This window comes from Schistosoma mansoni, chromosome 1, assembly GCF_000237925.1.
Source record: "Schistosoma mansoni strain Puerto Rico chromosome 1, complete genome".
Lineage (NCBI taxonomy): Eukaryota > Metazoa > Platyhelminthes > Trematoda > Strigeidida > Schistosomatidae > Schistosoma > Schistosoma mansoni.
The window spans coordinates 21,228,002-21,241,668 of NC_031495.1; the positions used below are offsets into that span (position 1 = coordinate 21,228,002).

General features: G+C 30.7%; 1 protein-coding gene across 1 annotated transcript in view; it reads right to left on the reverse strand.

Moving 5' to 3' along the window:
• Positions 1–5,340: 5,340 nt before the first annotated feature.
• The window catches only part of Smp_174150 (putative homeobox protein meis), a gene marked incomplete at both ends in the record, with an annotated part of 12,539 nt that continues 4,212 nt past the window's right edge, over positions 5,341–13,667 (reverse strand). The window contains 4 exons of the mRNA XM_018793622.1: positions 5,341–6,230; positions 7,780–7,896; positions 10,690–10,748; positions 12,496–12,572. Of these exons, the coding sequence (XP_018648115.1) occupies positions 5,341–6,230; positions 7,780–7,896; positions 10,690–10,748; positions 12,496–12,572 (1,143 nt within the window). The remainder of the gene's footprint in view (positions 6,231–7,779; positions 7,897–10,689; positions 10,749–12,495; positions 12,573–13,667) is intronic.

Genomic DNA, 13,667 nt, shown 5'->3' on the forward strand with positions numbered 1-13,667 from the left:
TCATTTTATTTAAAGAATGAATTTAAAAAATAATCAAATATTTTAGTTGAGAAGGTAAAAAGTAAAACTTATAATTATTCCTAAATAAAATTTCGTTAAAAATTAATAATAATAATAATAAACTGACGCCAAAACTATCAAAGTGTTACTTTATTTGTCTATATATTTATAACTATTACTAAGGTTTCAATTATTTGCATTAAGATGGACAAAATACATGCTTAGTTAGTGTCCAACCAAGTTATATATACAGTTATATATATATATAATATTTTTAAAACAAAGTGTTTTATGACTGTCAAGTTCAAGACACTACTGAATAAACAAGTGATGTATATATGGTTGCGTCTTTGCCTACCAATTTTGTTTTAGGAATTAGTATATGTATGTATGTGTTTATCTAATTTGATAAACTATCTTATCCAGTCTTTCTATCACTGTGGTTTTTCCTGTTATCTCTCTCTCTCCTGTTCCCTGTCACTTAGTGATTTTATTCTTTTCACGAGGATAGTGACTAAAACTATTTTTTCTGAAAAAAGAAAATAATACTTATTTTTAGTATATTCGTGGTATCCGCTAGTGCATCTCAACATCAGCATAATTTATAAACATATATATATATATAAGGTTAAAAATAGAATTCATTTTATTAAATGTCAAATATTACTTATACACAGTTTAACAGTAGCAAAAATGTCAGCTTGTCTAGTTTACAAATAAAAATACTGACTTTACATTGCTTAATACAAACTATTGAAATCTAAATTTCGTGTATATATAAACAGTCATAAATCATACAAGTATAAAGTCTTGTGATAATCTTCAATTTAAATAAAGCAAATTTTACTTAATATTTATCATTGTTTCAAAGTTGATTCTACAGTAGGAATACTCCAAATAGAATTGACGTTGAAAATAGTCTTTGATCCAATGTAAGATTCATCAGTACTATGCAACTTTTAATGTGTATCAAAATTTATCTAATTCTATTGTAATCATACTCATATAGAATAACAATAATAATAATAGGCCAATAAATAAAATGTAATATAATTAAGATATCCGGAGATTCCTAAAAGTTCTATCACTCCTTTCTATGGATTTCAGCAATTTTTCAGTAAATAATTATTTTAATGTCGATATTAATTGATTAAATATGGAATTCTACAGTGTATTATGATAGATTAGATAGAAACTAGGTGTTTTAATAAGGAAGTGAAGTAAACATTTTGGTGCTAATTGCTTTTATACATCAGATCTCATTGACCAGACAAACTGATTTTAGGTCTTATGTTTACACTCATACTATAAAACTTGTCTTTGAAAAAATAGAACTTGTGATATCTCAGTGATTGACTCTTGAAATATTCAGTGTATTTTACAGATACTAATTTCAGGACGTGCATTTCATTCTATTTTGGACTCGTCAACAGGATTCATCTGTAACCCAGAGTTGATGCTCACTTCAGAACTTAAGCCCAGTACCGTTCACTTCAAACGCCATCGAGTTATCCGCTTAGCTACTGAGTCTGAATAGCCACTAACTTGTGCTATGAAGTGAAGTTTAATTCATTTATATTCGTTTTTCGAATCTTCCCAGTGATATCTTGGAGTAAATATTAACTTTAACATACCGTTATATTCAACTGATAACTTTCAGATAAGACGAAAGGCATGTCCTGGATCCCACTGCTACCCACCATTTATCACCGTCCATATATATGTATTAAAATGTTAATTAATAAGTTTTATGATAATTTTTTTTAACTTTATGGTTTATACATTTACATTCATTTATACCCATAATATAAGTAAAATTAATAAATATCTAGACATTTAAGTATTATCTATAACATAAATTCAACTTTGTTATTATCTTCAAATATCAATGGATAAACATAATAAATCATGTAGACATAAGAATGCCTCATGATAAACTGAATATTAGAAAACTAATAATTCAGCTGTTTTTACTTGATATTTTTAAAAAAAAGTAATTTAAACATTAATTTATCCAAATATTATTAGTTTCAAATCTTTCATTATTTTATAGTTGAAATCATGAGCCAATTGAAGTTAGACCATCATGGAAAACTTAGAAGCATTGGACGGCTGTTTCGTCCTATCGTGGGACTTCTCAGCAGTGCGTACCCACGATCCCACCTCGCGAGATTCGAACCCAGGACCTACCAGTCTCACTCGCGACTACTGAGCCGGCATCCAACGGTGTTAATAATAATTAATAGTAAATTTGATAAATTTATTTATTCAGTAAACAGAAACCGAATGAGGTCATCCTGATTTCCTTTAATTGATTGAATAATATAGCATGTGTTGTTTATTTCTTTCTTTTACATAGAATTTTAAAATTATTTAGATATAAGTTTTAAAGTTTCAACTATTTATATTTGATACATTAAAAGTTCCTATTTGATAGTATAGAAATAAATGGTCAGCTATTAAAACGAAAAGATTTACTTTATTAAAAGAAAATGGATGCAATTAATGTTTTACATTGTTTATGTAAGTGAACGTTTACTAAATGTTATAAAATGAATAAATAAATAATATAAGTAAGTGATGGAAATTTTCTGATAGGGTTCATTTATTTCCTGTGTTCAAGTTAACAGTCATGTATCGTAACCTAATATATTTTTCAATACATTAACACCACTGTTAAACAATATATATTATTACTGGTAAGGGCTTGTAGGTATTGTTAAATTTTACAGTTAGCACCATAGATTGCTCAGTAGACGCCCAACGTCAAGATCAGCAAGCTGGATTCTGTAAGGATAGGTCGTGCAAAGACCAAATCACGACACTACACATTATTGTTGAACAATCAGTTGAGTGGAACTCGTCACTATGCATCAACATTGACTAGGAAAGAGCATTTGACAGCGTTGATAAGAGGAGATTATGGAAAATTCTTTGACACTATGGAGTACCTGAGAATATTGTCAACATTATACGGAATTCATACAACAGACTACAGTGCAAAGTCGTGCATGGAAGACAGATACATTCCAAGTAAAGACCAGAGTCAGGCAAGACTGCTTACTCTCCCCCTTCCTCTTTCTTGTTCTGGTTGACTGGATTATGAAAACCACCACATTTGAGGGAAAGCACGAAATACAGTGTATAAGTTTGATGCAACTAGACGATTTGGACTTTGCAGATGACCTGACTCTTCTATCGCATACACATCAAAAAATGCAGGTCAAGACAACCAGTGTAGCAGCAGTCTCCGCCTGCATCAGTAGGCTTCAACACACACAAAGGAAAAGGCAACATCTTCAAATACAACACGGAGAATACCAACACAATCACACTTGATGGAGAAACTCTGGAAGAGGTGGAAAGTTTCACATATTTAAGAAGCATCGTCGATGAACAAGGAGGATCGGATACAGATGTAAAGGCGAGGATTCGTAGACCGAAGGCCGCATTACAACAATTGAAGAACATATGGAATTCAAAACAACTGTCAACAAATATCAAAGTTACAATCTTCAATATGAACATCGAGACGGCTCTACTGTACGAAGCTGAAACTTGGAGAACTACCACAACCATCATCAAAATGGCACAAGTATTTATAAACATTTTTCTACACAAGATGCTCAATATCCATTGACCGGATACCATCAGCAACAGTTTACTGTGGGAGTGAAAACATCAGCTTCCAGTTGAACAGAAAATTAGGAGAAGACGTTTGAAGTGGATAGCACATTCATTACGAAAATCATCAAACTGAATCATGAGGCATGCCCCAACTTGGAATCCTGAAGGGAAACGGAGAAGAGGAAGACCGAAGAACATACTACGTCGGGAATTGGAAGCAGACATGAAAAGGATGAATAGCAACTGGAAAGAACTGGAAAGGATTGCCTAGGACAGAGTTGGATGGAAAGTGATAGTGAGCGGCCTATGCTCCTCCAGAAGGCGTAACAGACGTAAGTAAGTACCATAGATTGATTTTAGTTAAAAAAAACCTGGCCTCATAGCACTGGATACCTATCTTGACCTAATATGGCACCCGACACCAGGGGACTGACGTTTAATAGTTTGCATAATAGGACGGAAAAATTGCCCAGTGATTTTTAGCTTTTAACGATTGATCAACCAAGACAAATGATTCATATCAACTCAAGAAGATATACAATAACGCTTTGTTTCACTTGTTTAAATGGTTAACTGGTACATTCATTGAACAAACATCCCACTATTCTGTACCATTAATTCTTAGCATAATAGAATAATAAAACTTAATTAAAGATTAGAAAATTGAAAACTCTACTATAATTCAATTAATTTTTATTGATTAATGTGTTTTACCCTTGTCAAAATTTATCATAATATTATTGTTATGAACATTATTACTGCTTTTTATTATAATTTTTTACTGTTTAACAATATCAGATAGGTTAAGAAAGAAACCTATTTCGGAAAAAATGAAATTTGAGAAATAGAAAAAAAAACATTGAAGAAGGCAAGAATTGAAGAAGTCTCCCTCTTCTCAAAAACAATATATATGTATATAAGCTGATTTTGAAGGTAAAATAATTCAGAACAAATGATACCCTGTATTGTATGTGTCTGAATGTATGTAAGCGTCTTTGTCTATCTTTTAAAAGACTTTTAACTTATGCAAAAATAAGTATATAGTAGTTCTTTTACATTTCAGTCAGTTTATATTCGAATTCATTTGTCTTTATTATTGAAAGTTAAAATAAAGGATGAATAGTCCTGGGTTGTTGTCTTTTTTTTGTTTGGGTTTTTATCATTTTGACTATGAATAATGTAAATACAAATAAATGAGATAAGCATGCCTATCATATTAGAATTAATGAAGAACAATAAACTATATAATGAATGAATATTAATACAAAAAACAATACAGAAAAAAGAAGAAAACACTTTTCCAGATCTCTTATAAGTAGAAATTAACAGTAAACAGATAAATTATAAGTTTTTATATAATTTGCTTCAAGTACATTCAGGTGTTTGTATGTATTTATATAGATGTCAGTGAATGATTTCCCATTTTCTCACTTTTCCCTTATCGATGTCGTTTACAGAGACTTATTTATATCTTACTTAAATCTATTCTATCTATTCAAACACCGGAAATAAACCGCAGACGTTTTTTGTTCATTCATTTTATTTTTGTCTTTTTTTTTATTGTTGATTAAAATGATTGAAGTCAAGGTAAAGAAAAGGAAATAACTTTACATTCATTCATCAAGAAGAAATGAAAGAGGTTTTGTCAAGGAAAAAAAACAGACTTGAGATGTTCTTCAAATGATCCACCATTTATTTATTTTTGAAGAATCATTATTTTGTTGAACCAATAATACCTAAACAAGTTGAATAAATATTAATTCCTTCATTTTCAACTACATCATTATTTTTACATGCTGTCATGGATGGTGATGGTGTAGTAACAGTATTTATGCCTAAGATTGTATCATCTGAAATACTATTATTATGAATGATTGAACTATTGGTAGTAGTTAAAATATCTTCAGAGTTTATAAAATTGTTACTGTCTGTATCATTGATACGATAATTTTTAGGTGAATATGATATTGTTGTTGGTGTCGTGTTATAATGCGATGACATTAGATTAGTATTATAATTTGTCGATACTGTAGACATTGTATCAAAATTATTGGAACCATAATTATGATATGAATGATGATTTAATGAATATCCATTTGATGTGTCGAAAGAATTAGAACACGGCATCACAGTGGAATAGCGAGGATTATTTTGTTGCTTCTGCTGCTGATGATGATGAAGATGGGTAGTATTACTATTATTGTATGGACTATTTACTGTTGTATAATCAATACCAGAGCTATTAAATGGATTATTTGTTAATATATTACACATTGATGATGAAGAAGATAAATTCGCAGGAATTTCATTTATGTCATCTGAATATATTGAGCTATGGGGTAAACGATTATTTACAATACTAACACGATCTGGTAGTGTATAATCTGTTGGCATGACAAGCGAATCTATTCCATTAGTCTTTGATGAAACATCACCAACGCATTGGTCACTACGATTATTATTAGTAGTAGGGAATCGAATCAAATTATCTTGACTTGATGAATTGTTACCCATGGAACTATTGCCAAAACCGACAGAAGCTGCAGCGGCTGCAGCAGCAGCGGCTAAATAAACATCGTTTGATGTAGGATGATTTGAGAATCCTATAAATAATAACCATAATAATAATAACAATAATGACAATAATATGAGTTCAATATTTATTTATAATTTAAGGACTCTAAACTACTTGATGTAATACAAAGAAAATGTATAGACCTTCGAAATATAAATTTTTGCATTTTCTAAATCTCATTAAATATTTCAACTTATCTAAAGCATATAATCATATGTTTTACCTAATCTAATTACATAGAATTGTTCATCCAACACAGCAAGTTACTGACTTCTATTTTAAGGTATTTATTGGTTAGAAAATATTACATGGAAATATGATAAGTGTTCATTTCTCTTTAGAGTACACATATATTTAATAAACTGCATACATTTTTCATTACCATTATGCATCTCTTCATCCCTTTGGTCATACATCGGGTTCATTAAAACTTGAGATCTAAAAGAACTAGTTGATGTGCCTCTTGATGAAGTCGAAATATCTCATTATGTAAATGGTCAGGATGATAAGGTAAATCTAATAACGGTATAAGTCTATATATATATATATATAGCAGTATAATTCCTAGTACTAATGTAGTGACCGAGAACACGAGTGGGGACAAGCAAATGCATTTGAATATAAAAATATAGAATCTCTTAGTAAAATCTGAGAACCATACAGCAAGTACTTCATTTACAAAATATCCATCAATTGTTTCAGACTTTATTGTTCCTTCATTTCCATACCAATAACTTATTGTTCTCGTTCTCTTCTCTTTGATCTTCTCGACCTTCTGCTGCCAGACATTCTACATTCGATTAATGACACATACTACTTATATCTGTCGACATCAGTAGCACACGCCACACTAACTGTTATTAGTATACCTTTTTTATTTAAGATATATCTGTTTACATGTTATTTTCATCACAAGCTATTATCTTTTGACGCTAAAATTTAATCGCTTGGTAAGTGATCAGTTTTAGACATTCATGTTTATAGGTAGGCATTTATAAATAACTGTTTTTGAATTCTTTTTTTGACTATACATTTTATTTCCACTCAGGTAATGGTAAGGCACAATGATGATCCAGTATCGTTTAAAGTATCAAATTGAGTTAATCAATAATTTCATCAGTCTAATTATAAACTATCAGTAATAACTCTACTAGGTTAACAAATCTTAAACTTTATGTCCAATAGTAGTTTTACGTTCAACATAACTTCTGTTTTTTAATTCAGTGTGGTAACTGCTCAGTATAATATTCATTGCATTTTCAATGAGATATTTATTCAGAATTATATTCTTTGTGTTAATTTAGTGTGAACTTCATACAGCAAACCGTTTCGTTGTAATTCCGCATATTTCCGTTCTACATAGTATTTGTTAACTTATCATGAAATGTGACTAAAACCAATAATTCAATCGGTAAATTGGTTAAAAAGTGGTCAGTATGCCTCGAAAAATGAAATGAATGTACATCTACATCAATTTTTGTCCTCTCATTTACGTTATGAGAATCGCATCAATTTCCTGTTTTAAGTAGTCTATGATTTTAACTATTTGACCGTTAATAAATAGAATATATCCTTACCAGCTACTGCAGCGGCTGCAGCTTGAGCTGCTCTGGTATAAGCTGAATACGGTGGACCACCTTCCATATAGTCTATACATGGGGGTATATTGTCATTGATTGAGTAACCATGTGGTCCTGTACATTAAAGAATTTTCAAAAAAAAACAATTAAGAACAAAAATATTTAATAAAAGTATAAACATTTAATAAATAAATGATTTTCAATTGATAAACAAAATTGTATCCAATTCAATTAGTTTCTATTTTAAATTAAACTATTTTCTCCAACATGAGATTTAGTTCATTAAGTAAACATTTCAATCATTATAATTTGACTGTCAAAACCATCCCATTATTTTTTTTAAAAATTGGGGGGGGGCATAAAATTCTCAGTAAAGTATTATCCTATTTTAATTAGGTTATGATAAACTTGTAAATTTTCATAGTGAAAAATAAATAAAAAGAAAATTATGTCAATTTATTAAGATTGATATTAATTGAAACCGTCATCATGAAATATGTTAATATTTATTTCATAAGATTGATTGAATGAATTATTAACTAATTCTTGAAGAGAATAAGAACAAACGAGAAGCGTACTACGCTCATATGATTTTGAGATGGTGGAGAAGATTTGTAGCTCAGGTGGATGATTTTGATGGAGTTTTGTTCTCTGAGCTGGATGGTTTAGTCGTGAAGCTTTCAACGTCCTTCTGAACGACACAATGACAGATTTAAGGTTAACAAGAACCAATCAACATCGAGGTGTACAGGACAAGCTGTGAATCACATGTGGAGAAATTCAAACACTTCGTTTCTACCCAAAGTTTGTGCTGATGATGTCGTTCAGAAGGACGATGAAAGCTCCACGACCAAACCATCCAGCTCAGAGAATAAAACTCCATCAAAATAAGAACAAAGAATTGAATATTATGAGTTCATTTTTTATTTTGTTAGGTTCTCATCAACTACTTACAATCTATAAATTTTTCAGATCAAAACTATCATAAAGTTTACATACTTATGACAGTGGATATATATCATTATGATAGAGTATTGAGATTCATGATATATTAAGTGTCGTAAATAAGTACAACATATGAGAAGAGATTATGATTTGATCAAAAATAATAACAATAGACTATAGAGCTAAAATAATGTGATGAGGTAGTTGAACACAAAAAATAATATCAATTAAGAACAAAATGAATCGAAATAAATAGGTTAAAAATAAAATTATGAATTCTAAAGAAGTGATGCAATTGAAGTAGGAAAGAAAGAAATTACAAGAATGATGTATTAAGCTGATGATAAAGTTATCGCGATAAGGAAAAACTTATAACTGATTCGTTTAGGATACATAAGTTCAGTTCGAGAAGTTTGGTGGTTGTAGTTTCGGAGAATTCTAGAGGCATGTAATTTGATTTCAGTACACTAACCTGATTCCCTTTGTTACAAAGAAGTTTTGCAATACTACTGCTAAAAGCCTTCAATCCTATTGACCCAATACTTTCTGAGATATGTTCTTGGGACTGAATGGAGGCCCTTTTCTCTGTTTTGCTAATGTAAACTTATATACGCAGTTCGAAGTAAAACGGAAGGAGTACCTGTTGATCTTTTATTAAAGTAAATAGCCTATGGTTTCTTACAATATAATCAACTTAGCTGCAGAATCCGTTCTCGTTAGTTTTATTTTTAATCTCTCGTTTATTTTCACCGCAACACCGTCATCATTGAAACTAAGTTGAATGAAAAGAGGCTTCTTGTCTATCATGGTTTCTTCAGGCATTTCCTCTTCACTTTTGCCACATTTCCAATGAATTTTTCTGGGTATCCATCGTTCCTTAGGCATTTTTAACGTTGGTTATTTCTGCTTCCAGTGGATCGGTAGTGAAGCAGAGTTCTGATAAGTGTCTTTTTTGTAATTAACTGAACAAAAGTTATTAAAATTGAGATAAACACTATCCCATTTATCGTTTTTGACAAACTGAACGTTGAATTGTAACATCCTCACCCCCCTTTGTGTGGAGACATTGAGAAAGTCGAACTTATCATCCGTTTCATATTTCATGATAAAGTAGATATTTTTATGAGCGTCATTTAGAAGTCTCAGCATGTGTTTTGTTTGCTGTTAATCATTACTTAATATAAAAGTTTTATTAACATACCTTGCATATGTCTTAAATCTCATTAATCTACCATAATGATATACATCCACATCTAAGCAGTTTCACTATTATAAGTATGTAAGCATTACGATAATTTTGATCTGAAAAACTTATAGATTGTAAGCAGGTGATGAGAACCTTACGAAATAAAAATGAATTCATAATATTCTTTCTTCTTGTTCTCTTCAATATAATACAGGGAACTGAGTGTATGATATCAACCAATCACTCGTATAACCCATTGTTTCTTGATCAATTAGACTATGAACATGGTAAGTAACCATTCTGTGGTTTGATCAACACACCAGTGAATAAGTTTGGCGCCTGAGTGATATCTAGCATTTATTTTCTCAAAATGCTTTCTTGAAAAATGATGCTACTTCTTCAATCACGTAACAAAATAATTACCCCAATGTCACTTAATGTAACATGACAAATCTACAACAAGGCAAACTGAACGAGATTGATAAGTAGTATTTATCTAAGCCGAGTGGATTCAACATTCCAAACTTCAGGTAACTATACACGAGAGTAGCAGTCAAATAATAAGATAAACGAGAGGATTAAAATTGAGTTATTTCATCTTGTAAAATTAGCATAAGTGCCCAGCGTCCACATGTCATTATATTGAGACTGAGATCATCCATGGGGTTAAAATCATACGTCAATGTTTTCAGTTCCAGTTCTTTGAATAAACATGTTTATGAATAGTTATGTGTAAGATAATCAAAAATTGTTTTCCACAATAATACATTTCTCACCTGCTCTATTAGACTGGTCAATCATGGGTTGTACAATTCTTCGACGTGCATTAATAAACCTACATGAAAAGGATAATAATAATATAAAATTATAATGAATAAATAATTAAAAAATGATCCTGATTAAGTTCATATTCATTATCTTTGTATTCATATTCTCATAAGCATTCTGAAGTGAAAGTGGTCTTTATGGAAATAATAAATGCTTTATTGATGAACTATTTATAAACAGTTGTCTACGCAAAATACTTAACATCCATTGGCCGGATACTATCAGCAACAGCGTTTTATTGGAGAGAACAAGCCAGCTTCCAGCTGAAAAGGAAATTAGGAAAAGACGTTGGAAGTGGATCGGAGATACATTAAGGAAATCACCAATGTGCATTACAAGGCAATCCTTAACTTGGAATCCGGAAGGAAAGCGGAAAAGAGGAAGGCCAAAGAACACATTACGCCGGAAAATAGAAGCAGATATGAAAAGGATGCATAACAACTGGAAAGAACTGGAAAGGAAGGCTCAGGACAGAGTTGGATGGAGAATGCTGGTGGGAGGCCTACGCTCCTCGACGAGGGGTAACAGGCGTAAGTAAATAAGTTATTGATGAACAGTTTTCAAACTCGTCCTGAAATACAGTTGAATATTTCTTTCAAAATGCTGTATCATAAACTTTACTTTTCATTAAATTATTAAACATACAGTTCTAATTATTTTAGCTGAAATAACACGTAATTTAATACTTATATCATAAAAAAAGATCATTTCTAATTTTACTCATCTAATGGTTATATACAGAATTAAAACTTTTTACATTATGAAATAAAATCAATGGCTAAATTATTCCGTCATTGTTAATGATACTTCATCAGCACTTACATAGATCTCATATGCAATCAGATATAAAACTTTCAAATCACTAGGGTAAAAAATAATTACTAGTTAATGTATTGATATTTTGTTATTATAAGTTCGACTTGTACATGAAGTGTTGAATATATACTTATGAGTAGGTTTAAACTACAATAAAGTAGTTAGTTTTGAATAAGATTATTTGCCATTATTTCTGAGTTAATATTGTCGAATGTTGAAAATTCCCTCCGAATGACAAAACATTACTGAACAAACCATCCGGGCCATTAAGAAGGAAAACACACGACATGTTTACCTTTTTCAAATGTATAATAAATAAACTTAAATGTATACCAATTTTTTAAGAGGATTAACTTGCTAGTTTGTTAACTTACAGATTAGGATTAGTAAGCTAAGGAATTGAAGGGAATTTCAAAACTTTATTCATAATGTATCGTAATACAAAACTTTATTGCTGAGCATATCTCTTCTCTTTTATTGATCTTTTTTGGTAATTCTAATATTTAGCCAAAAGTATTGTGGTGTATGCTACTTATGCGGACAGATATAAGTAGTATGTGACTCCAGTTGGAAGTAGAATGCCTGATAACAGAAGATTGACTTGAAGAGAATAGTAAGGGTATCAGAGAGTAGTAATAACAACAACAGAATCGGAGGGATCATAAAGCATGTAAAGGACAACTGAGGCAAGATGTGCAAATAAGGTATTTAATCAATGGTTTTCATATTTTACAAAGACACTGTATAATTTGGTATTAAATAACAAGTTGGTTTTTCCCTACCCGAGTTCTTGTTCACTACAGTATAATATGAAACTTTAACAAAATATGCAATTAGTCTAATCCATTGTATCATGTTGATAAATAACATGTCTAATTAAGTTTTCAAGTAAATAAAATTCAAATAAACATGAATGAAAAGATACTAATTTTATTTACCAATTATTGACTTGTAAAATAGTTAATCCTGTATCTTGAGCTAATTGTTTCTTTTGTTCTTCCGATGGATATGGATGCTTTATAAAAAAAAATAAATATCAAGTGTATAGTATATTACTTGAATATCTACCACATTAAAAGTAATGGATGACTTGATGGCATAAACTATCATCAAATGCAAGACTCATAATGTATGTTATTTTCAATTCATCAAATGATTATATTAACTTATCAATTTGTGATGTCACTTGAAATAACATAGATTAAACTAATGAACTGAATCAAATAATACTAAAATAGATAAACAATAGTTTTTACATTCAACTAGTTTTCTATTCTTTAATATACTTTCCAGATGATCAATATTTAGATGAAATGATATTTAAGGGTATATACTCTTTAACTATATACATCTCCTTCTAATTATATATATTGACTACTAATGATAAAAAACTTTATTCATCAAAATTGACAGAATATTATTTCAAGTCGAAGTATATTTTTTGTTGAAGTAACCAATGATTAGCACCTGAACTTGAAAGTTATTCAACCACAAATAATGAAATGTTCGGGAAAAAAACATCCTTATAATTGTGAATAACAAAAATGAGAAAACTCATCATATGAATCAAATTAATTCGATGATGCATAAACACTGACAAAATACATATTGAATGTTTTTTTAATTTATTGTAATCAAGTAAAATAGTGTCATCATAAATAAACATTCTTATCAGAATGGGTTTTGTGGACATTATAGTAATTTTTAATAGTTGAGATCATGAGTCAATTGAAGCTAGACCACCATGGAAAACCTGGAAACACTGGACGGCCGTTTCGTCCTACTGCGGGACTCCTCAGCAGTGTGCATCAACGATCCCCCCCTCACGAGGCTCGAACCCAGAACCTATCAGTCTCGTGCGCGAGCACAACCTCTAAACCACTGAGCCAGCATCAAACGGTGTTAATGTCTAACTTCAACCAATCCACGAGGTTGAGCGACCGTTCACCAATTGTTTTCAGTGAGTTGATATCTCACAACAGACCTGGTTAAACTCCACTGGTCACTGCTTCTCACTAGAACTCCAGGAAGTACCTCTCTAAGTCAGTAACTAGTGAACATATGATTATTATTATCAGAAGGGGTTTTGTGGAGATTTCAGTATTTTCAT